The sequence below is a fragment of the Haliaeetus leucocephalus genome, unplaced genomic scaffold (assembly GCF_000737465.1).
Source record: "Haliaeetus leucocephalus isolate CR32 unplaced genomic scaffold, Haliaeetus_leucocephalus-4.0 Scaffold840, whole genome shotgun sequence".
NCBI lineage: Eukaryota > Metazoa > Chordata > Aves > Accipitriformes > Accipitridae > Haliaeetus > Haliaeetus leucocephalus.
This window is the reverse complement of record NW_010973276.1, coordinates 1779675-1803689: the sequence shown is the minus strand read 5'-3', so window position 1 is coordinate 1803689 and position 24015 is coordinate 1779675. Positions and strand designations below refer to the sequence as shown.

The window sequence follows — 24015 nt, the reverse complement described above, 5'->3', positions numbered from 1 at the left end:
GGGGCCCGGTAGGCAGGGTGCTGTGAGATGGGCAGCTGGGGCTGGGGTTGGGGCGCTGTCTCTGTTGGCTGCTTTGCTAGTGGTTTGGGCAAGTCCCAAAGTGTTGGAGGCCATTTCTGGGACTGTGGGTCCTGCCCCCACTGGTGGAGTGGGAAACACTCGCTCTGGGGTGGTCGCTGCTCAAGTCTCGCTGGTTCCCAGGGCCCTGGCACGCTTGAGGATGGCCTTTGCTTTTGTCACACATCGAATTGTTTCTTCCCCCGTCTGAAGTGTGAGGAGCTACCTGTGTCAGTGATCACAGCTAAGCGGTGGTGCTGCTTCTCCTCTCCTGAAGCTTTTTTGACTTCATGTTTTCTTGAGGATGCAGTGAGAGGTAAGTCTGGTCAAAAGCACTTAGAACTGCAAAGGTAAAGACTAAATCCCCGAATCATCTGCAGGTAATGTGCTTATCTGTGCAGGAGCTGCCTGAAACTAGTGGATGAGGATCATGTTTGTGTATAAATGATTATCATACACTTCTTTTGAAGAAGTAAGCCCTCAGGTGAGTTCATTGTCAAGTATTTATAAAGCTGTTGTTGACTCTGTGCATTTTGTCTTGTTGAGTGGCAATAGATTAGCTTCCAGGCATCCCTTGTGCCCTTTTCTTCATTTCCTTGCCTATAGAATTGTTCTTCTGTGTTATCTGAAAGCAAGAAAATGAAAACAGCCAAGACTGGAAAGGGGAGCTGGACTGCAGGGAGTGCAATGCAATGACAGCACACTGATTTTTTATTTTTTTTTCTTCCTCTTAATGTCTACTTGCCTGCATTAGATTGCAGATGTTGCTGGGATGATTCTGGTATCAGTGTTTTTGTGTTCTTACAGCCCCATTGACAAGTACCTTTGGCTTTGCCTAGGCTGTACTTTGCACACACTTCTTTCTATGCTGTTGGGCACTCCCGTTCCCCTACTGAAATGTTGGGTGCAGGTAGTCCGTTCAGAAATAATGTAAAGAATTACCCTTGTGTTTTGTCCACTCTGCTCCTAGTTTTCTAGGTGTTTGCTGCAATGATTCTTTGTTTCCTTAAATTTATGTTTTGGTAGGTTGTAAAAATGTTCAGTGCGAGCCAGTCCTCCAAAGCCCAGTTCCTCGACAAAGCACGCCAGGCTCGGGAGGAGCGGAGGGAGCTGAAGGAGAGGGAGCGTGCTGCAGTCCAGGTCCAAGCTTTGATCAGGAGGTTTCTCTGTCGATGCCGCCTGCAGAGGGAGATAAGGTGTGTGAAATTCTACCTTCTGTGCTTTGCTCTTCTCTGGAGACATGTGTTTGATTTTTCAACTACCAATGCTCATTTTTCCCACTTTGGTAGGAGAGAAGTGGAGGATTTCTTTGGGACAAATGAATCTGGCTCAAGTAAAAGAAGTGCTCTTTCTGTCTTCAGAATTGCTAGGAAACTGCTGTTTGTATTTAATCATAAAGAGGACAAAGAGGTAAGGTTGCTACTCTAACATGCTTTTCTTCTTTTGAGGACATACTTTAACATGTAAAATATGTTTAATTAGTTATCTAGTGATCATGTAGATTCCTGCAATATATTTTGGCTTCAGATATGTGATCTCTGTCTCCTAGTCCTTCTTGGAGAGATCTGCTTGTAGGAATGAAATAGAAGAACCCTTGAATTTTTTAGTAGCGGTTCTGTATTCAGGGCATAGTTTAACAAATGTTTTTCCTGGTGACCATGCCAACTGTAGTAACTGAGCAGTGCCTTATGATTTTGTCAGCTGCATCAGTTCCCTAGGCAGGTATGCTGTGGCAAGCTCACGAAGAGCTATCATGGCAGAGTGTAGTGTGCAGGCTGTTTGTATCACAACTTTTCTGACCATGCTCTGAATTTGCGGTTTCAGAGTGAAGCCCTTTGCTGTAGTGTCTATGAAATGATGATGTTTGCCCCAGGAAACTGCAAAGGCTAATTATAAGGAAAACAATTGGAAAATGAAAGGCTGTATTTAAATTGCAGCAGCAGTGGGTGACTTTTTTTTTAATCTCTATTCCATCAAACTCCTCTTCTGATGATGATGGTGCAAGTATTGCAAATGTAGTTTTCTGTATGTACAGCATCAAAAAAAAAAAGAGTGTATATTACATACAGATTTTTCAAGCAGTGGCATCAATTCAAAGTTCTGCATTATAATAATTGGGTGCCTTGCTGAAATATGTCTGTTCTACTTCCTCTTCTCCTTCCCCTTCCAGCAGCAAGTAAGTCCCTTGCTGGGCCGAGGACTAGACTGTGCTCATTTCCACTTTTATTTCTGGACACCACTCTCAGTCAGGATAACCACAGCAGCCAATTCTGTAGCTCAGAATGGCTTTATAACTTGCAAGCGTGTGGCAAATACAACTGGACTGAAATAATAATGGAGTTGTGGATGTGATCGCCAAGTTCTGCTAAGAGCCATGATGGTTGGGAGTTTGGAACACACTGCTGCACTCCTTAGCATTAAGCTGTTCTAGCTGAACCCCAACAGGAAGATGCTTTTACTGGCTTCAGCCAAGTGCTGTTGAGGGAGGCAGTTTAGAAGGGAAGGCTGAGAAATTCTTCCTTTTTATGAGCACTGTGTTCAGGGAGGGAACTCTTCTGCATAGCTGTAGCATGACCTGTAGATGCGCTCTCAGGAAGGGAGCCGTTGGCACTGTCTGTAGGGAATGTGTTTGGAACATTTGTTGTTTTGATACGGAGGTATCTTGCTCCCTCTGCTGAGCTGTTCCTAGTGCTTTTCCAGAATAGCCCTTCCTGTAGTTAGAACTAATGCCACCTTTTTTTTTTTTCCACAGAGATTTGAAAAGTTGTGCCGTTGTATTCTTAATAGTATGGATGTTGAGAATGAGCCCAAGGTCAGCAGGATGGGGTTTTTTGTTTGGGGGTGGGAGGGTTGTTTGGTTTTTTAATTCTGTGTGTGGGGATTTAGGTTGGTGATATTTGAACTTTAGCTTTCAAAAGCCCCTGAACACTGCTGAGATTCCATGGTGAAAGTTTGAACAAGTCCTTTAGTATTCCTCTGGTATTTTTACTCTGTATCCAGCTATAGAAATTAAAGGGCAATTTCTTTCTGTGGTGGGTGATATGCTTTGACCAGTGAATTCTGGGGGGAGAAATAACTTGGTTCTGCTGCTGGGTTCAGTAGGACACCGAGGAAGTTGTTTTGTTACAAAGCTTCCTGGTAATGTATCCTGCCAATCTGTAGCACAAATACTGATCACTGCTCCCGTTTGTATCCTGCCTTCCTCAGGTGTGGTATGTGTCACTGGCACTCTCCAAGGATCTTACGCTCTTATGGATCAAACAGATCAAAGATATTTTGTGGTTTTGCTGTGAATTTCTCAAGCAGCTTAAGGTAAGGAACATTGTCTTTGTGTTTTGTCTCCCTGCATTTAACAGTTCTGTAGCTTGGCACAAAGCTAATTTGATTTATTAACGCTGGTGTTTATTATTGCAGCCTGACATCTTACAAGACTCCAGACTGGTCAATTTGCACCTCACAATGCTTGTCACCTTCACAGATACTTCTACATGGAAAATCCTTCGGGGAAAAGGTTGGTGCATCCAATTCAATACTTTAAGCCACTGATCTGGGATTTGCTATTAAAATCTACTGAATGCTGTTTCTGCTCATTTTCTTCTCCCCATGCTTAACACAAAGATTCATTGTGCTTCTGTGCTTGCACAAAGCATAGAATGGGCAGCAAGGATTCCCTTGAGATTAGACAGGCTGTTTCCCTTAGAACAGCAACAGTTACAACTTTTTTATAATGCTCCAAAATCTCACACACAAGAAGTGTTCAGAGGGTGATGGAATGTGGTTTTAGCTCTGGGTTTTTGTAGAAAATACCCATAGAAAAGGTGGACAAGTATCATGAGGAAATATGACTCTAATACCTTAAACAAGACTTGCTGTGAAACACTGCTAAAATGGTGGGTTTGCATATAAGGGTAAGGACTCTGTGCAGGAAGGGCTTACGAACTGACAAACTGTTTTATAGTGTGTAAGGAAGTAAAGAGTGGAGCTGTGATGCCGATTTAGTAACATCAGTGTTTTAACCCGGAAGGTGAAACCCTGAGGCCTGCCATGAACCACATCTGTGCAAACATCATGGGACATCTAAATCAGAAGGGATTTTATTCTGTGCTGCAGGTCAGTCTCGGGCTGATACAGTTATGTCTTCACTTTATTCAAAACAAGCCCCAGTCCTGCGCTGTGGGCCTTGTTCTGAGGAAGCGTTTATGATCTTTGTGATGGTGTGTCAGGGAGAAGCTGGTTGTGGAACACTGGTGATTTGCACGTGGGCATATTTTTCTTCAAAGCACTTGAGATCAAATACACCATCTCATTTTTGTCACTATTGCTGAATGTAAATCCTACTTAATCGTCTTGTAATGAGATGGACAGGAAGGGCTCTTGAATATTTTTTTCCAAACTTTGCTGATACCCTTTTGTATGGATTTTGTTTGTTTACTGTTCCGAAGGGGAAAGGAATTGATGTAGTTTTTCGTAATCTTTTAAATGAGAATGATATTACCAGGCACCTACGAGCCTTGCCTGTTAATTTTAAAAGGCCTGGGAACCCCGTGAGAAAGAAGTACTGCAGAGTCTCTGATTTGATTGCAGTTTCTCTCTTATGCCATTATTAACCTGAAGCCCTTCTAGTTCTGACTTGTAGTAACTGGTTTTTAGATTGCTTTGGTGGTGTTCTTTTTCTCTGCTCTGAAAATAAACATAATGTCTTTCAGGAGTAATCACAATCTTTTTCTGAGTACTTCAGGAGGTTTGGGGTTTTTATTTTTTTTATTCCAGATTTTGCTAACTAATGGCTTGGCAAGATCCAGACCTTCCCTGTCCAAAGGCTCTTTAACTGCCATCTTCTCTCTTGCACTGCGGTAAGCCATCCAGAGCTGCTTGGGATGATACGCAGCCAAATTTATCTTTATTGTGTTTTTTTGAAGACTCTCATTCTGCCAGTCTTTTTGTGCCATTGAGAGTATCACCCTCATAAAAGAAGCTGCTTTAGGCAAGTAGCTCACTTTCCTGTCATCCTTTTTCAGATCAGAATGCTCTTGAGTCAGTAATGAGTGTTAGTATGAGCCTAGGCTTTGGAGAGCAATTCCAGTTCAGAGTACAGTATCTGTATGTCTTTCTGTTAAACCATCAGAAGGGGTTGGAGTTTTCTGAACAAGTATGATTGTGCCTCTTCACGATGAACTGCTGATGCAGATATACCTGTTAGTCAATTTGCAGGGGCAAAGTTTGTCCCTGAAATGAGTTGGGTGCAGGTCTTTCTAATGGTTCAGTCTTTCTCTTAAAAATACGGGAAATATGCTGTTACCCTGACCTCATCTCTACAGAGCCGATGTCTCTTCACTTTGGAAATCTGCTGCTAGTAATGAGCATTCTTTTAAGACTTCAGTGGTTAATTGTGTACCACTGCCCTTCTGTAGCTGTCACTGCTGGAATGATGAAGTTGTGGTGTTCAGTAGAGTAGCAGGGGATGCCCTTGAATATGAACCTAACTTCTCACTAAGAAAAACAACTATGGCAGCGGGGAGAAGGGGAACTTAGGAGATGAACCATATAACCCTTATAGTGCTCTGGGTGGTATGGATGTGCTGTGTGAAAATACATTATGCTGTGAACTGTTTAGCTTATATTCCTTTGTGTCATGAGCAATTTTGTGAGCTTGCTGTGATAACAGAAGTGTAAGTGAATGTTCTTTTTCCAGTGATGCTTCTTGATGAGGGTAGAATCAGCCACCAGTTCTGGATGGCTCGGTTAAAGACTGCGTCTTACTTTGCTAGGTCAGGTTTCTTACACTGAAGTATTTTTCCCTCTGTAGCCCTGTGGTTGCTGCGCAGTTTTCAGACAATCTGTTGAGGTCGTTTCTGATCCATATTATGTCTGTGCCTGCTATAATGACTCATCTTGCTACTCTAACACCTGAGGTAAGTGGGTGATGCAATAGTACCAAAAATCCACTGAATGTCACATAAGGCCACTTGTTATTTCATTTTATCAGCTCTTGGAACAGAGCATTGGCATTTCTGTCTTTGCCAGCTTCAACTCTGTTGTGGAAGTGTTGATCCTTAAACCCTCCAGATACTTTGGGTTTCTAATACCACAGAAGTTATTAACACCAGTGGGATGATGGGCTGAACTGCCCTAAAATAAATAAATAAATAAAATAAAAATAAAGGCATATGTGACACACAGCTTGAATTTTTGCATGTCCTTATTCTTCCATTTCTGTAACCACAGACAGAGCCAAAGCAGAAATCAGTCTTGCATGGCAGAGAATCTGTGATGGTAACTAGTAGGCTGTCCACTAATCTAATTTAATTTGACTGCTCCTTTGTGTAGCTTGGTGCAGACAGGCAAGTTTTGTGCCAAATGGGCATTCTGTGTTCTTGCAGACAGGCAGTTGCAAAGGTCTGTCTACAACTAGAACATGGCCTATTCATCTGCAAGGTTTTTTATTTCGTAGACCACCTTCATGTCAAGCACTTTCTTCAGTGCAACGGTCTCAACTTGCTGCTTTATTTGGAAAGAAAATACAATTCAAATTGCTGATGCTGGATCAGGTGTGGTTGTTCTGTGTGATGCTTCTCAGCCTCACTGGCAGTTAAATTCTGTCTTTCAGCGTCTGGCAGTGATAGAATCTCATGATCTTTTCCGCAAGTTCATCCTATTTTTAAGTCGTGAAGCACAATGCCGAGATGTCTGTGTGTGCTTAGAAGGAAGTCACACTCTTTGTTTGCTAGGTAAGCACCTGTTATGCTTCTTTTTTTACTGTGGATGGAAGAGAGTCCTGAGTCAGATCTTCTTTCTCCTTGGGTCAGAGCTGCCTCCAACTCATAATTTTTTTATCCTTATTTAGTTAGTTTCTGAATAATAACTGAAATATATTTCGGGATATTGCAAACATGGTTTAAGGCCCTTGCAAATGGAGGAGGGATCAGAGACTTGCTCTTGTATACATGTCATCATGCCTCAACTGTGAAGTATTATCTCTGCTAGCTTTTCACTTGGACTCTGAGAAAGTCTTGTAGTGTAACAGATTTGAATCTAACTTCCTTAAAGAGACATGCTACTGAGATACTTAAGTTCGCATTTCTGTAAAAGTAACAAGAGGAACAGTTGGAAGTCTGGAATAACCATGGATTGTCTGTAGCTTATAGTACTTTGTGGAAGGTGGTGGTGGGATAGAGATGAGAAGGTGGCCAAAGTGATATGCCACCTTAGTGGTTGATGTGTGCTGGAAAAGGCTTGCTGCAAGGTAGCCTCTAATAGTCATTCTTCACAGAAGTCCTCTCCTGGACTTGAAAACAGCTCTGAGTTCATTTAGTCTATTATGTCTGTAATCACTGTCCCACAGCATCTGTTCCTCTTTTAAGTCTTGCTGTGCTGGTCATTCCACCAGGTAATCTTGTGTACCTGGGCTCCCTGAATGATAAAGTTCTTGAGGAGGAGACAGCTTATTTTGTGGGTGTGCTCATTCACATGCTCTCCTACTGCCAGAAGTATGTTTCACAAAAGAAATCCAACCTCACCCACTGGCATCCTGTTCTGGGCTGGTTTTCACAGACTGTGGATTATGGGTAAGTGAGGAGGACCTTATGGTGACAGCTGATTAAGCCTTTCTCTTTATTTTTTCCTTTTTTGTTTTTTTTTAATGCTGCAGTGTGTTTTATATATTGAGATGAACAGTGTGACCCTATTCAGAATAACTTCTCAGATATTTTAGGCTGTATCTGCACAATATAAATTGCTGCATTTATATACAGACTGTTACATGAGGAAATGCATTTAGGGTAGTTAGACTGGTAAACAGTGGCCATACTGGTACCCTCAAGACAGGACCTGTATATCGGCTCTTCCTATGAGGACCATCTGTAGGGTGGGTGCGTACTCCATTTTGACTGTGAGCTAAATGTATCAAAGTATCACTGGTGTTTTATTCCAACCTGCCTTCTTAAATGTCTCTCTGACTTGTCTTTTAGATTGAATGAGTCCATGCCTCTGCTGACAAAGCAACTGCAGCATCTCTGGGGAGTCCATATGATCCGCATCCTCTTCAGTGACGTGCTCAGCAAGAAATTGCTGGAGAATCAGGAAATAGCTCAGCTGCCAACACAGCCAGTTTCCCCTCAGAACAGCCTTCCTATGAAGAGTCAGTTCTGGAGGGTTGCTTTTTTTGTGTCTCTGTGTGTATGTGTATACATGTGTCTTTCTCTCTCACCGACTCACTGGGCTTTGACTTTTCCACTTATGCTGAAAGCTTTGAGTAATTACTTGGCAGCAGCTGCTGCTGCTTAGGTGGAGATATGGTCTCTCCTATTTGCAATTCCTGCTCAGAATGCCTCTGTGACCTGGGGCAAGTCTCTTTCTTTGGTGCTGTGAAAATATTTGCTTATTTTAGCAGGTTTTTTTCATTGTTTCTCAAGTAGCTGAAGTGCTTACTGCATAAATTAGTAGTTCCCAAGGCAAGATGGGAGGCCAGCTTCCCAGGTGAAAAGCAAGGTGAAGCTCATGGACTTGTGATGCGTGGCGATTCTGCAGAAGAGTTGGAATTTGGAATAAGATAGCTGTAATCTAGCTATTTTCTATCTGCTACTGATAGTACTAGATCCTGTAGTCATTAGTAACTGCAGTTCTGGCAGGGTTTTAAGCTCTAGACTAATGTCCCCACTGAAATACGCTTCTGCATTGCTAGCAGCTATGCAGTGTTCTGCCAGAAAAGTCCACCAAAACCTACTGTCTGTGGAGTGACCCCATCTGCTAAAATCTGCTTTATCACAGGGCTGCCAGGTGGCTGAGAATGCGAAATGGTTTCAAATAGCACTTCTCATGTGCTTCTCTGTCACCAGATCTTTTCAAGAGAGCTTTCCAGAAGTCTGCATCTGTCCGCAACATTCTCAAGCCTGTTGGAGGCAAGCGAGTGGACTCAGCAGAAGTGCAGAAGGTGTGCAGTATTTGCGTCCTGTACCAGACCACGCTTACAACACTAACACAGATCCGCCTACAGATACTCACAGGTCAGGGCACATCTGTGCTTTTCAAATAACTTAAAATGTGGAGGAAAAAATAGATTTTTCTTATTAAATTCTGTTGACTTGTTGGTAGTTTTATTACTGACAACAGTTTATTGACTGGCTGGGTGGAAGGCTTGTTCCATCCTGAATCATACATCTGATCAATAACATTCATCACTTCTTTATCAAGCATTAACTCTCCAGAATACAAATTGAGGCAAGTTTTCCTATAATGAAACCTTGCTTACTCCATATCAAACTTGAGACTGAGTCAGTGTTTTCGAGAAGCCTAGCAATATTAATCTTTATGTGGTGGAAATGCTGAATGCTTTCATACATCTTAAGAACAAATTACCTGTCTTAGGAATGGATGGAGGAGGAGATAAGCACTGTTTTGGTCTAGTGGCTAGAGCAGAGGAATGAGTCCAGAGCCTTGGATGCTTTGTTTGTGGCTATAGTGGTGACCACAGGTACAGCCCTGTTCTCTGTGTTCTCATCTCTAAGATGGTTGTAATGGTGACTGGATCACAGGCATACATTCTTTTCAGAAGCTGCAAAATAATTAGCGGGAAAGAGCTTCAGATGTGCAAACGATTAATGCCTTGTTAAAAGCTTTTTTCTGCTTTCCTGATGATTGTACATCTCCTGTTAACGCAGACAGGCTTCGGAGCCAAATGTGATGTTTATGTTTCTTTCAAGTAAAGTGTTGCTTTGCGAAAGGATCTTTCAGCTCCAAGTCGTGTTTGTCTCTCTGAGCCTGCACGAACGAGCAGGCAGAACAGGCTTTACTGAGTGTGTTTTATATTTTTTCCATTGCTAGGCCTCACTTACCTGGATGATCTGTTGCCCAAATTATGGGCTTTTATCTGTGAGCTGGGACCACAGGGTGGGTTAAAACTCTTCTTGGAGTGCTTGAATAATGATACGGAGGAATCCAAGAGGCTGCTGGCCATGTTGATGCTCTTCTGTGACTGCTCCCGCCACCTTATCACGTAGGTAGCAAGCAGAGGGTGCTCTCTAGATTTGTAACACGAAGCTGTTGTGTTCCTTAAGTTTCAAGAGGAATAGTTAAGGTATTGCTGCTTTTGCATAAAGATAACTAGGCAGAGTAAAGCAGCAAGCTTTTCAGATAGAGCCCTGAGAAATAAAAGACATCAAAAGGACTTTCCTGCTCAGCCACATGCAGCTGTCTGAACTGGTAGCAATATACTACAGCACTGGCTAGGGAGGGGAAGGAAACATTTCTTCTGCTTCTTATGGACAACAATTGTGTCAGTCCAAAGCAAACACTTTGATGAGTCGAGATAAGCTTTGAGGAAAAATGTTACAATACTCCTGCAAGAAAGCTCCCCAGCTTATGTGCTTCTGTTTGCAACTCCTTTGCTGTCTTGCTCATAGACTTACACAACACAAAGGATGGGAGAGGGGGTGGAAAATTGCCCTTGCTGGTCAGTAGAGACAGTTTTCTTAGCTTGAATGATGAAAAAGTTTTCTTGGGGATGAGGGCATAGGTCCTTTTAACTGTGAAATACAGGCTTTGCTTGTTTCTTGGACATTTTATACTGTTTTCTGTTACGATCAGGTATTGATCAAAATCAATAAATAAGGTTTAGTTGTTTATGACTTCAGAACCTCATGGGTGTCAGTTGTCATAGAAATAAGAGCTGCTGCTAAAGGATAATGTGCCTTTATGAAAATTTCAAAAGGTAATTAAATTTACACTTGTGCATTTGCATTCGTTTTCTCTGATAGGATTCTTGATGATATAGAAGTCTATGAAGAGCAGATTTCATTCAAACTGGAAGAGCTTGTTACGATCTCGTCTTTTCTGAATTCCTTTGTATTTAAGATGATCTGGGATGGAATTGTAGGTAAGTACTTTTAGTAGCTTGAGTTGATGTTACTATTAGAACAACAAATGGCATTAATTTTGGAATTTGAAGCTTCTGCTAATTATTATTTGCACAGAAAACCCATACTACATTGTGTGGCATGAGAATATGTCCCAGTCTTTTGGTGTCCAGATGCCACTGTTGTGCTTGGCACCAAATACAGTGCACTCTTCTATTTCCAATAAGAATTTGTGTAACAGACACGATGGGCATGTTGGTTTTTACCAGAGATAGAGTTTAGCATGACTGGGCTGTGTACTGGACAAGAATAACATAGTGCATTCACAAAGCAGAGCAGGCTTGCTAGGGTCTCTGTAGCTATCTAGTGTTGATCTATATGCTGGTATAATATGGTACAGCTCAATTCTGGTAATTAGACGAGATAGTCCATTTTGGTTGTGATGGCTCAGTTGGAGCTGGCTGAGATGGCTTTGAGGTGGCTAAGAGTTTTTTCACTTCGATCAAAGAAGAGACTGTCTGTCATCTGGGAGGCACAAAAATCTCTTCCTTCCCTCTGAAGGCAGTGGAGGTTAGGAGAAATACACCTGTCCTATTAGTGTGGGGCAGATGATCAACATGTTGCTCTTGGACACTCCTGTTACCTAGGGTGCCTGGACATTGCTGCTTTGTTCCTTTTGTTCAGAGAATGCCAGAGGGGAGACCCTGGAGCTGTTTCATTCTGTCCATGGCTGGCTCATGGTCTTATATGAAAGGGACTGCCGCAGGCGTTTTGCTCCTGAGGATCACTGGTTACGCAAGTAAGTGTCCAGCTCGAGGCAAGGATTGTGTGCAGCTGTGTGCTTGTCCCAGTGCACCAGCTCCCCTGTGGGTGGCTGGTTTGGGATCCCTTACTTTAAATAGAGTGCCTGTCTCTCTACCTGTGAGATCAAGGTCAGAACTGCTCCCTATGTTTGCATTTAAGGATGCCCCTCCTATTGTGCTTCTCTTCTGCGGTGTAAGGATTAGCTGCTGCTCATGGAGGGTGATGCTTTGAAAACTGACTCGGCACCTAATGGCTTGAGTGTCTCTGGCCTTCTTAGATGTGTACACCTGAGCACTTAAGTTGTCTTTGAAATCATTACAGGTTTCCTCTCTCTCCTACCCCCAGCTATTTACCACATCTGGGCATTTCTCAGGGATCTCTGAATCTGTGCCTTTCTTTGTAAAGGGACCTCAAACCCAGTGTGCTCTTCCAGGAGCTGGACAAGGACAAGAAACGAGCCCAGCTGCTCCTGCAATACATCCCGCATGTCATTCCCCACAAGAATGTGAGTGGGACAGGGGCAGAGGATGGAGGCTGAAAAGCCAGTGACCTGGATGGCCTGGGATGGAAGGGACATGCATCTTAAGCATTTTGTGACATGGAGCTTGTGATTGAAACGCCAGTTGAACAGAAGTCTTCTCCCCGCCCCCCCAAATCACCCCAATATATTTGCTCTAAACTTTCTTAATTTCTCTCATTGAGAGAGAGCTTATTTGTGTGGGCAGGTGCATAGAGTCATCCAGCAGTGCATGATGTGGCTTTGGAGAAAAAAAGCAGAGTGTCTTTTTGCAGGTAGCAAATCTGCAGAGATGACATATTTTTTTATGTGATGATAGGAAAGGTGCTTTTGTTTTCAGTATTGTCAGTGCCCTGTCCCTCCCAAAGCAGAGCTTCAAGTATTTCTCTGCCCCACCGGGGAGCAAGGAGGTAAATCCCATTATTTCTAGTGAGTAGGTGACAGTGGCATTGTTGGGCCTAGCTGGGAACAGGACAACCAAGAGCTAGTTCTGGGTGTGCATCAGGAGCATCTGAAAGCCCTGCTGCACTGGAGGATAAGGATCCTTGTGGATGAAAACTTATATCTGTTTTCTTTTTAAGAGGGTGCTGCTTTTCCGAAACATGGTTACAAAGGAGAAGGAGAAGCTTGGGCTGGTTGAAACCAGCTCCGCATCACCTCATGTCACACACATCACTATCCGCCGCTCGCGTATGCTGGAGGTGAGTGACCTGGTGTATTGGCTTTGTGTGGCAAGGTTTTGGTAGCCGGGGGGCGTTACAGGGGTGGCTTCTGTAAGAAGCTGCTAGAAGCTTCCCCTGTGTTCGAGAGAGAGCCCATACCAGCCAGCTCTAAGACGGACCTGCCGCCCGCCAAGGCCAAGCCAATCAGCAATAGTGGTAACACCTCTGTGATAACATTTTTAAGAAGGAAAAAAAAAAGTTAGGACAGATGGAAACGGCAGCCGGAGAGAGGAGTGAGAACATGTCCACAGGGTTGTTTCTCTTACACCAAGGTCAGTGAAGAAGGAGGGGGAGGAGATGCTCCAGGCACTGGAGCGGAGGTTCCCCTGCAGCCCGTGGTGAAGACCATGGTGAGGCAGGTTGTCCCCCTGCAGTCCATGGAGGTCCACAGTGGAGCAGATCTCCACCTGCAGCCCATGGAGGACCCCACGCCAGAGCAGGTGCGTTCCTGAAGGAGGCTGTGACCCCGTGGGAACCCCGCGCTGGAGCAGGCTCCTGGCAGGACCTGCGGATCTGTGGAGAGAGGAGCCCATGGAGCAGGTTTTCTGGAAGGACTTCTGACCCCGTGGGGGACCCACACTGGAGTAGTGTGCTCATGAAGGACTGCACACCGTGGAAAGGACCCATGCTGGAGCAGTTCGTGAAGAACTGCAGCCCGTGGAAAGGGCCCACGCTGGAGAAGTTCATGGAGGACTGTCTCCCGTGGGTGGGACCCCACGCTGGAGCAGGGGAAGAGTGTGATGAGTCCTCACCCTGAGGAGGATGAAGCGGCAGAAAATAATGTGTGATGAAATGACCGTAAACCCCATCCCCATCCCCCTGTGCCGCTGGGGGGGCTTGGTAGAGAATCCGGGAGTGAAGTTGTGCCCGGGAAGAAGGGAGGGGTGGAGGGAAGGTGTTCTGAGATTTGGTTTTATTTCTCATTACCCTACTCTGGTTGATTGGTAATAAATTCAGTTAATTTTCCCCAAGCTGAGTCTGTTTTGCCCGTGACAGTAATTGGTGAGTGATCTCTCCTGTCCTTATCTCGACCCACAAGCTCTTTGTTATATTTTCTCTCCCCTGTCCAGCTGAGGAGGGGGAGTGATAGAATGGCTTTGGTGGGCACCTGGCATCCAGCCAGGGTTAACCCATCTCACCTAGCTTGCAGAAGCCAACCAACAAGCCAGTAACTTGGCCTGACAAGAATATGGGGTGTGAATATGTTTTTACCTTCTCTGTGGGTGCTGAGGGACCCAGTGCTAGTTCTGGCTGCTTTTGTATGAAGTGATGATACAGAAAAATGCTGGACCTTAGTTCAGTTCAGACGGCTACAAACCTGGAGTTTAGACTGGGAAAAATGCTGGTCTTTTCGAACACAAAATTCAATGACAAATGCATATTTCTGTGGTGTATCTGTCTCTGTGTCTCTGCTGCATGTCTGTGTGGGTGTTTCATGTGTCTCCCTGTATGATTGTCCTTTGGCTCTTCTGGTCTGTGTAGGATGGATATGAACAGCTACGGCAGCTTTCCCAGAATGCCATGAAGGGAGTGATCAGAGTGAAGTTTGTGAATGATCTGGGAGTTGATGAGGCTGGTATTGATCAAGATGGCGTCTTCAAAGAGTTTCTGGAAGAGATAATAAAAAAAGTGTTTGACCCTGCACTCAACTTGTTCAAGGTATGACACAGGGCTGCAGATGCTGACTGTGATGACCCATTGCAAACAGAAACAGATTGGCTCACTGTGCTGTTATCTCTGTTTGTGTGCAGACAACCAGTGGTGATGAGAGGCTGTATCCATCCCCAACGTCCTACATTCATGAGAACTACCTACAGCTCTTCGAGTTTGTGGGGAAGATGCTTGGGAAGGCTGTATATGAGGTGAGCCAAAAGTACCATATTAGGATATTGTCACTGTTGGTATAGCACTGTTCAGATGTAGTTCTGTGATGGTGCCCCTTGCCTTTGAGAGCATCTGTCATATGCTTGGGGAGGTGTTACTGAAGAGGTGAGTTTGAAGAAATGACTTGGATAAAGATACTGATGGTGGAGCAGTCTGGCACTTCTTCAAGCATGTATTAAAAATAATCTTGGAGGTAAAACCTGGGACATACCTTGATTATTATTCTTGGTGCTGGGGACACTAGCTGGAATAGTCTGTTATTTTGGTGTTACACCTTACAAGCATCCATTTGTTGATACCTTACTTAAAGGGACATGTGGCTAAAAGGAGGATGTAATGACAGAATGACCCTCTCCATGTAATGTAGTTCTTTTAAAGGAAACATGGAGTTCTGCTGTTGTCTTTTTGCACCTGATTGCTCCGCTAATTGATGGATTTTAAGAGGATCTTAAGCTGATTTCAGCTAAGCTGAAATCTTAGCTGATTTCAATGTCTTGCATCTTTGCACTTGTTCCACAACATACGATCATTGGTAACCAAAGATGTTGAACAAAGCAAGTATGCAACAGGACCTTACCTATGCATTCTTGTTGTCTGTAGGGAATAGTTGTGGATGTACCATTTGCTTCCTTCTTTTTGAGTCAGCTACTTGGGCACCACCACAGTGTCTTCTACAGCTCCGTAGATGAACTTCCCTCCTTGGACTCTGAGTTCTATAAAAATCTCACTTCAATTAAGGTTTGAGCATTACTTTTCCTGTTGTTCAACTCCCTTATCGCTGGCTGCTGCTAGAAATACTAGATTTGCATATGCCTTTGGGGTACTGATCATCTTTAAAAACACCCTGGAAGTAACTGGTGATTCTGAAGTAGGTTGGCAGGTGGCTCTCCTGTGTTTTTACTGGGGCAAGCAGGGATGAGAAAGCGGTCTGAAGGTGTAAACCTGGAACTGGCAATTGGGAAATCCCAAGTTTTAGTCTCAGCTCTTGTGCAGTCTCCCCATAACCTAGAGCAACTCATGTATTTGTTATGCTTTGGTGCCTCATGCCTGCTGGGGATCACTTAGTGGGAGAGTAATACAAAAACACAGAACTGCTGTTCCTGCTGGTAAACACTGATCTTCTTTCCCTTTCTCTGTTGTTCCTCTAGCGTTATGATGGTGATATCAGTGACTTGGGCTTAACGCTGTCCTATGATGAAGATGTGATGGGTCAGGTAGGTTTTTATTCAATGACACTGTTGTACTTTATCTCTGCTTTGTTCCAAACATCCTCCTCATGCTAAGTGGTGATGAGCAGAGTTCTAGACACTGATAGTCAGAGTCCACAGCCGTGGCTCAGGCCGTCCCTATTTCTCCTGGTTAGATCCTGGCTGCTCTGCACAGGAGTGTCTCCCTTGCTTGTCTGGCTGATGCTACCAGGAAGAACCTTTGAAGCACTGAGAGGGGTACTGAGGATTGTTGCCCACTGCTGTGTGAAAGCCTGTGGTGCCAGAAGTGGCAGATTGTGAATATAAGCAGTTGGCAGCAGAACTAGGTTTTGATTCCTGAGCAAAGGTGTCCTAGCTTTTATTAGTGTCCTTAGCGCAGAGAAACACACCTGCAGTTGGACTTGCCAGCAGAAGACAGCTATTATTCTCTGCTGAGCTTTCTGAGAGCTGGTCTTCAGCATCTAAAAGTCAGGCAGTCTGTTGAAGCTCACACTACGCAGAGTGCTTCTGGATATGTCAGGTGGATGCTCTGTGTGGCCCCTCTGAACAAGAATCCTGAGGGGACTGACTAGTAAATGACCTTGTGTTTGATTGTGGTTAGGACTTAGCTCTGCTCTCCTTTTACAAAAAAAAAAAAATGCCTGTGCTGTGAAAAGCTGGCCCAGCTTCAGAGGTTCTCTGAACTCAGGCATAGGATTCTGTGGCTTCATTCAATATTTAGCTGTGGGCAGAGAACAGCTTTTTCCACAAAAAAGGTTGCCCTAAATTTTTCCAGTGCCAGAATTTTTTCTTTTCTAGTTGAAAAACATTGTTTTGTGCTTTTCCTGCATCACTGATTTTCCCCTCTTTTTAAAAGAAGAATCTGTGTGAGTAGGGAGGAATTCCTTTTCTTTAAATGTAGCAGTTTCTGTCAGAGAAACTTGCAGTGTGTCAGGAGGTCTCTTGGCCTTGAGAAGAAAAGGCTGTTTGTCAGTCCCTTATGAAGGCTTGAAGGTACTTGGTTGCACTTGAGCCCTGGGTTCTGTGATGCTGTGTGCATAGCTGGAAAATACGGATAGATAAGATAAAAATGCCTTCGCTGTCTGTGTATGCTGTTGTTGCTGCAAATTCTGTGGGGAGACCCCAGCTAGTGCTAAGCCTGGGCACTGTTAGCACTGTTGATCCAGTGGCTCAGAGCTCAGAGACCACTAAGTCATGGAGTGTTTATCTGGGGCAGCTTGTCCTTGAGACCTTTGCATGCTGCAGTTTCTTATTCCTAAGCTGGCTAGTTTGGACCTAGCTTGCATGCATCTGATAGCAGAAATAGCAGTGTAAATGCACCTGCAAAGCTGAAAGGGTGAATGGGAAGACAGCTAAGTATTGATACAGCCCTGCTCTGCACGAGTGAGAGGTTGTATCCACTGCGCAGTGGGCTGAACACCTTGCTGCTGCTTCAGTATTGCTGAGGTTTCAGCTTTAGCGTTTTTTCCACCTGAAAAATAAAGATAGGAAATGGCATATGACAGCCCAGCAGTAAGAGACTGAAGGCTGCAGCACTCAAAACTTCAAAATAAACCAGGGCACTCCTGTTTTTCTTGTGGTTTGGTCATGCTGAAGCAGCCAGGTGGGGTAGCCCTGTGGTTCTTGAATGAACTTGTGTGTCCCTGCTAGGTACGGCCCTGTGTTGGGCACAGAGGAGCTGAGCTCGTTCCCTGTGCTGGGCTCCCTTCTGACCTTGGAAGTCACCTGGAACTGAAGCACAGAGGCCACTGTAATATGTGAATAATGATTTTCTGCCTCTTAGCATTGGTGCAAAGATGAATCATGACTCTATTGCTCTAGCAAGCACCCAGAGGGTCCCTGACGCTGTCTCTGAGCAGTGCTGTCAGCTGAGCCCCTGGCCTGGCAGGGCAGGAAGGAGATGCCTCCCAGCTGTCTCACTTTGAGTGCTCTCCACTTCATGCCTTGAGAGCCCAGCTTGAGGGACAGTGAACTCCAGGGAGCTCTGTCACTCAGGTGGCCCCAGATGAGACCTGTGGAGCAGATAGCTTTGGATCGTGCTGTTAGACTGAGCTATGCAAAGGCTCTGAGCTTGTTCAGCCTCTGGATTCTGGGATTGTGACAGTCCCCCAGGGCTCTTTGAATTGATTTGTGTGCGGTTCAGCAGTGATGGATCAGACTAGAGAGGAGGCTTCCTCAAAGAAGGGCTGGCTCCACTGGTGGGAGAATCGGAGTTCCCTACTGTTCAATTACTATGTTAATAGTTAAGTGAAACTGGTTCAAGGCAGAAGCAGGATTATTACTTAAATTTTAAAACCTACTGTTTTATTGTAAAAATAAATGTTTTATGGGGAGGTAACAGCTTAGCATGACATTTCTTTCCATTGTGGTTCCAGGCAGTAATTAGCAATACAATCATTTCTTCCCTCAGCTTGTTTGCCATGAACTTGTTCCTGGAGGGAAGACCATTCCCGTTACCAATGAAAATAAGTAAGTACAGCAATTAGATTTTTAAGGTCGCCACTGCAAAATACTTTATTCTAGTTCCTTGGGCTTGCATCTGGAATGAATTGAGATAGATTGGAGTAGAAGGAGCACATAAATATCTTAATAGAATTTACTGGTTACAGTTCATCGGCAGAAATTGTATTAAATTTGATTTGCAAAATAAAAATTGACAATTTACTTCTTGAAACAGCGCTTCTGAGGTCAAAGGCACACAGTCTGTGAGATTCTGCAGGATTTAATGATGGTGATAGATACAGACAGATGGATTCAAAGCAATTCAGGCACACAGTCGTGAACATAGAGGGCACAGATGCTCAAAGACACCTTGGAGCAGACAGATCTTCTCAGAATGATAACATGTGGCAGTTGTATAAAGCACTGTTCTTCAGAAGAGACAGTGGTGAATTCAAATGTAGTCGACAGTCCTACTTTAGACACAGGAAATCAGAGGAGACACCAAGCCCTGTAGCTATTTTCACAGATAACCGGCTTTTAGATAGTTATCGTAAATGTCAACTCTGGAGCCTGAAAACCAAACCCACCTTTTTGTTCCCTTCATTTTTTTTTTTCTTCTCTATACCTTTCAGTGATCATAAAAGGATAAAATATCTATTAAGTAGGTGTGTGTTTGAACTGGTAATCTGGGGGTTGTTCTCTTTAATGGCAAGTGAAAGCTGGATCCTACCTGAGGATTTGTCTTTGTTAGTCGTGCTCTGCAATCTGATGTTCCCAGTCTTTTCCCTTCTTGAGCTCCGACCAGGGAGTTTGCATTTGAAAGGATCTTTCTCTGGCTTGTCAGAAGTCAGCTCAGGGAGAAAGTTGAAAGTCGTGTATGTTGCTCTACTCACAGCAGAAACTTTGAAGCTTTTGTGCAGATGTGCACACAAATTGGTAGTTGGGAGGGAGCAGGAGAAGTGTTGTAAGTGGAAGCAATCTAGAAACAGTTCTGTCTATTAACGGTGGAGTGAAGTTACCTAGCTGAAGACCCAGTCAATGTGATTGTGGTGGTGTCTGCCTGGGACCTGATGAAGAAGAATCAGCAAGCTCAGTTGTTTTGACTGCTGGTGAGAAGAGGAAGCCTGATGGTGTCTCCCTCTAATAAACAGTGCACCTTTTCCATACTCCTGGGATGAAGGTGGAAATCTTCCAAGTGTTTTTTGGTATGTTGATTCTCCAGCCATGGGTTTTGGTGCAGGTGGCATCAGAGCCCAGACAGTTGTTTTTAAACCTAGAGAGATTCCTGTGGCTGGGGATCTGATCCTTTAAAGAGGAGTTGGACATGTGCTCCCCTCTGTGATCTGCTGTCCGGCCAAGATTAAACAAGTGGTTATTAGAGCCAGCTAGTCCCTGTGTTGGGAAGGAGCTCTAAGAAATGCGCAGACAGTCCTAGAAACAGGAGGTGGAGGGAGCAAAGTCTGGGCAGAACAACAGCTCTTTCTGCTTAAATAAAGAGCAGGGCCCTGGAGGGGAAAGTATAATGCATCTCTAGGCAGTGCTAGTCCCTTTGGGGCTGGAGAGACATGTCAGCAGCCTTGTTCCTGCACTGGCTAGATGGGTGTAGCTTGTTGCTCTGGCTCCCTCACTGCCACCTTCCCTGTCACACACAGGATCAGCTACATCCATCTCATGGCTCACTTCCGGATGCACACACAAATCAAGAGTCAGACAGCAGCACTCATCAGTGGATTCAGGTCGATCATTAAGCCTGAATGGATTCGTATGTTTTCTGCACCAGAGTTGCAGCGGCTGATCTCCGGTGACAATGCTGAGATTGACCTCGAGGATTTAAAGTAAGTGAGCAAATTGGTCTGCTGGTCTTCTCACTCAGCAGACCAAGCCATTTTATTATGTAGCTATTTGGAGGTTTGCAGGAGACTGACTCTTTTACAACTTTCTGCCCCTCCTGATTGAAATTTGAGGAGCAGACTGACACAAATGGAGCTGAAGAACATGTTCCTTAAAGCTAATTTGGACAAAGTACTAGTGAGTGGGAAGGGTCCTTTCTTCCACTGGTTCCTGAGAGCAGAATTTCTCTCTGCCCTTCCCTTTTATCTGGTCAAGTGCCCCATACGCATTGGTGGGGACTCAGTACTGGCAGTGTCTGCTGCAGCAGTGAACCCTGACTCGTGGCAGGTATTGATCCTTCCCACACTCGTCAGCTGGCAGCTGTGACCCTCCTGCTGCAGTGGGACACAAGCGTGTCGTAACATTTCTCTCCCCAGAAAACACACGGTGTACTATGGGGGCTTCCATGGGAGTCACCGGGTCATTATCTGGCTGTGGGACATCCTAGCCAATGACTTCAGCCCTGAGGAGAGAGCCATGTTTCTCAAGGTAAATGCAGTCATTTCAGCCCAGCCTGTGATTTGGGGTGGTTGGGCTGGTGCTGTTCTCCTCCAGGTAGCTGGGTGCTTTCAACACTAATAGGAGTACCAGAATGCTTGACACCTTAAAATCTGCACCATGCTCCCCAGCAGAGAGGCAGCCATGGAAGCAGAGTTTCTATAAATGTTCTTGTGTCACCATGAATAGTCTTGCATAGATGGCAGTTTTCAAAGGCTAGCAGAGCTGTGCACTGAAGCTCAGCAGTATTGTACTGGGGGGTGCTCAAATGCCAGTCCAAGCAGCTGTCTGCTGTGACTGCGTTAGCCGCATGTCTGTTATAGCCAGGCTGCTCACACTGCTGCTGTCTTTCACTGTCCGTCACTTTTTCAGTTTGTTACCAGCTGCTCCAGGCCTCCACTTCTGGGCTTTGCCTACCTCAAGCCTCCTTTTTCCATCCGCTGCGTGGAAGTCTCTGATGATCAGGTAGGCACCCTGCTTGCTCGTGTCTTATGCATTGCATGCCAGGCTTGTGGCAGGCCTCCTTCCCTGCCCAGCTTCCTCATCTCTGACCAGAAAACTCTAAGGCATGAAGATATATGCTCTATAGGGCAAGGCAAAAACAACCTTATACTAATGGGATGCATATGGGTGGCTACACCTACCTCCTCCCACACACAGCAGCACATGGGCTCTTACTGCCTGTCTCCAGGGTTGTGTTTTCTCCTTGGGACCTTCCTGTACCTCTGATCCTGTTCCCCTGTGCACCCTGTGAAGGGACCCTGCATGTATAATGGCAGTTGCAGTTACAAGAGGAGCATCTTTCTAGCTGTTGGGGGGGCCAGGGCTTTGAGGTTTGACTGTCCCTGTTCCCAGCAGACGGGTTTTGTGTTAGCACTTCTGCCCTGTGTATAGGCACCCTGCTTGGAAGGAGCACAGCAGAGAAGTGCAAGGGTGATGCATTTCTGCCCTGTTCCAGGACACCGGTGACACGCTGGGCAGTGTGCTACGGGGCTTCTTCACAATCCGCAAGAAAGAGCCAGGCGGGCGTCTCCCAACCTCCTCTACGTGTTTCAACCTCCTCAAGCTTCCCAACTACAGCAAGAAGAGCATCCTGCGGGAGAAGCTGCGCTATGCGATCAGCATGAACACTGGCTTCGAGCTGTCCTAGTTGCCATGACCCTGGACTCCGCAATGGGGGCTCTCAGAGCTGCTGACTGCTGCTGGAGGTGGAGGCCTTCATGCACAGAGGGTGGATCAGCTCCGTGGGAGCTGACTGCTCACTTGAGGGCTGGAGAGTTGCAGCTGATAATAGAGGTTTACAGGGAAGAGCTTCTGGGCTAGACAGGGCTGGCTCTTCTTGGGCATTTCTCCAGGATGAAGGAGGTGATGGGCCTGACCCAATACACTTCACTTGACACCCACGTAAATCATCTTTAAAAGCAAACCCCAGGGGAGCATAAAAGGAACATTAAAAGTGCCAGTCAGATTAGTGACTGTAATGCACCCCAGCAGGCTGTGCAGTCTGGGCAGCTGCTGCTGTGGGAGTGTTTCTTTTTCCTTTCCCAGGAGATGGTCCAGTTTCTTGCTGGGTGGAAGTCAGTCTGTGGGAAGCTGCACAAAGGCAGAAACATGACAGAGCCCACAAGGAGATGAGCATGGGGCTGCAGCGATGGATGTGCCACAAATGGGCACTGTTTACTCAGGACAGGTACTGCATGAGGGCTTCCTGATGCCCTTGCTCTGTGCAAGGCTGTTGCATTTGTTTCAGAGAATGAACCACTTGCCCAGACTCGAGAAGCAGTGGGTTAAATGCAAGCAGATGGACCCCGCCATTCTCAGGAAGGTTTCAGAGTGCTGTAGGTTGAGCTCAAGCAGCAGGCGTGGGGGTCAGCGTGCTGAGCCAGCTGTGCCTCTGCCAAGCTCTTCCCAGAGCCTGTGCTTTGGACGAAAGGGGTTGTTGTCTGAATTTGCTCAGGAGCAGAAAAGGTTTAATTTTATTTAGTGTCCAGAGGACAGGAGCTGGCACACAGCTCAGGCAGCCCTCACTCCCCAGCACAGTACTCAAGTGGGGCAGGTGCCCCCTGCGCTCTCTGGAAGGGGAATGTGTTGAGCTGCCGAGAGCCCTCTGGAAACCTCCGCTGGCAAAATTCCTCTTACTTGGATAGAAGTTTCACTTTTTTTGCAGGCCCTTTTGTTAGGGAGATGTGCTGTTTTGAACCAGGACTTGGCCTCTGCATAACAGCCACATTTGCTTTGTTGCCAAACTGTTTATTTTGGTCGCTTTGTCTCTTTCTGGCCTTATTTTTAACAGTTGATGTTTGCCTGTAGCAGGCAGCTTTTTCAGGTTGTTTTGAAAGGCAGGGTGTGAGTAGAGGGTGTGCACATATGTGTGTGTTGGGAAGGTGTGGACCCTTCCTGCCATTTCTACTGAAGTCCAGAGCCTGATTTGTAAAGTGTCTCTGCAGCTTCCCAGCCTTGGTCCCTCGTGCTGCTGCATGTCCTGCCTCGGCCTCGGCCAGGTGAGAAGAGAGACTGCCGTCTCCTGGGCTGCACTGGGTTTCTGGCACAAAGGAAAGCCATGTGTATTCTCCTGTTTGGGACAGGATTAAAAACCAGTCACTTTCTTCCCTTCCCCTGTTGCTGCTCACTAATAAAAGAAGCTCCCACAGAGGTTGCTAGTATCTCCCCTGGACTTCCTTCCCCCTCCTTACCTTCCTGTGGCACTGGTGACCCTCACCCTGCACTCTGGCCCCTCTGCACTGTATGGACAGATCAGCTTGGAGCCTTGCTGCACAGGTCAGCTCACAGCAGCCACTCCGGTGCAAGACTGCCGTACCCTACCTCATCCTCTGGCTTGCCTTGGTCCATCTCGTGGAGTTTCGCATCCCCAGGCGTGCTCAGCATAGCAGAGGTCTCTGCACAGAGAAGGCTCCCTGGGCATTTTGAAAGACCCTCTTAACCATGATATGTTGCACATTTCAAACAGACCAGAAAATAACTTGGCACTGTTCAACGAAGAGTATAGAGATGGCCTTTGTTTCATCTTTCTCTTCTGTCTTGCTTCAGCTGGTTTTCAGAGAAGTAACCCTTTTTTTAGAACCAATGCCTGGAAATGCATCTGGAAAGCAACGTCAGGATCCTTTTTCTATGTCAACTCAGTA

At 45.4% G+C, this 24015-nt stretch overlaps 1 protein-coding gene across 4 annotated transcripts in view; it reads left to right on the top strand.

Annotated features, from left to right (window-relative positions):
• Nucleotides 1-23767, top strand: part of UBE3B (ubiquitin protein ligase E3B) — a 24115-nt gene extending 348 nt beyond the window's left edge. Inside the window, exons 2-29 of one of the 4 annotated variants that reach the window (XM_010582065.1) lie at nucleotides 202-373; nucleotides 459-541; nucleotides 1084-1253; nucleotides 1347-1467; nucleotides 2810-2869; nucleotides 3265-3369; nucleotides 3472-3568; nucleotides 4082-4167; nucleotides 4828-4910; nucleotides 5864-5969; nucleotides 6665-6785; nucleotides 7445-7622; nucleotides 8025-8194; nucleotides 8892-9059; nucleotides 9877-10048; nucleotides 10809-10927; nucleotides 11592-11706; nucleotides 12117-12216; nucleotides 12810-12929; nucleotides 14433-14609; nucleotides 14702-14812; nucleotides 15435-15572; nucleotides 15983-16048; nucleotides 18453-18511; nucleotides 20137-20319; nucleotides 20752-20863; nucleotides 21245-21337; nucleotides 21831-23767. In XM_010582065.1, the coding sequence (XP_010580367.1) occupies nucleotides 1093-1253; nucleotides 1347-1467; nucleotides 2810-2869; nucleotides 3265-3369; nucleotides 3472-3568; nucleotides 4082-4167; nucleotides 4828-4910; nucleotides 5864-5969; nucleotides 6665-6785; nucleotides 7445-7622; nucleotides 8025-8194; nucleotides 8892-9059; nucleotides 9877-10048; nucleotides 10809-10927; nucleotides 11592-11706; nucleotides 12117-12216; nucleotides 12810-12929; nucleotides 14433-14609; nucleotides 14702-14812; nucleotides 15435-15572; nucleotides 15983-16048; nucleotides 18453-18511; nucleotides 20137-20319; nucleotides 20752-20863; nucleotides 21245-21337; nucleotides 21831-22022 (3213 nt within the window). In that variant the 5' untranslated portion in view covers nucleotides 202-373; nucleotides 459-541; nucleotides 1084-1092 and the 3' untranslated portion in view covers nucleotides 22023-23767. Of the gene's footprint in view, nucleotides 1-201; nucleotides 374-458; nucleotides 542-1083; nucleotides 1254-1346; nucleotides 1468-2809; nucleotides 2870-3264; nucleotides 3370-3471; nucleotides 3569-4081; nucleotides 4168-4827; nucleotides 4911-5863; nucleotides 5970-6664; nucleotides 6786-7444; nucleotides 7623-8024; nucleotides 8195-8891; nucleotides 9060-9876; nucleotides 10049-10808; nucleotides 10928-11591; nucleotides 11707-12116; nucleotides 12217-12809; nucleotides 12930-14432; nucleotides 14610-14701; nucleotides 14813-15434; nucleotides 15573-15982; nucleotides 16049-18452; nucleotides 18512-20136; nucleotides 20324-20448; nucleotides 20663-20751; nucleotides 20864-21244; nucleotides 21338-21830 lie in introns of those variants that run through there. The other 3 variants (XM_010582066.1, XM_010582067.1, XM_010582068.1) reach the window with 3 other exon arrangements.
• Nucleotides 23768-24015: the final 248 nt, after the last annotated feature.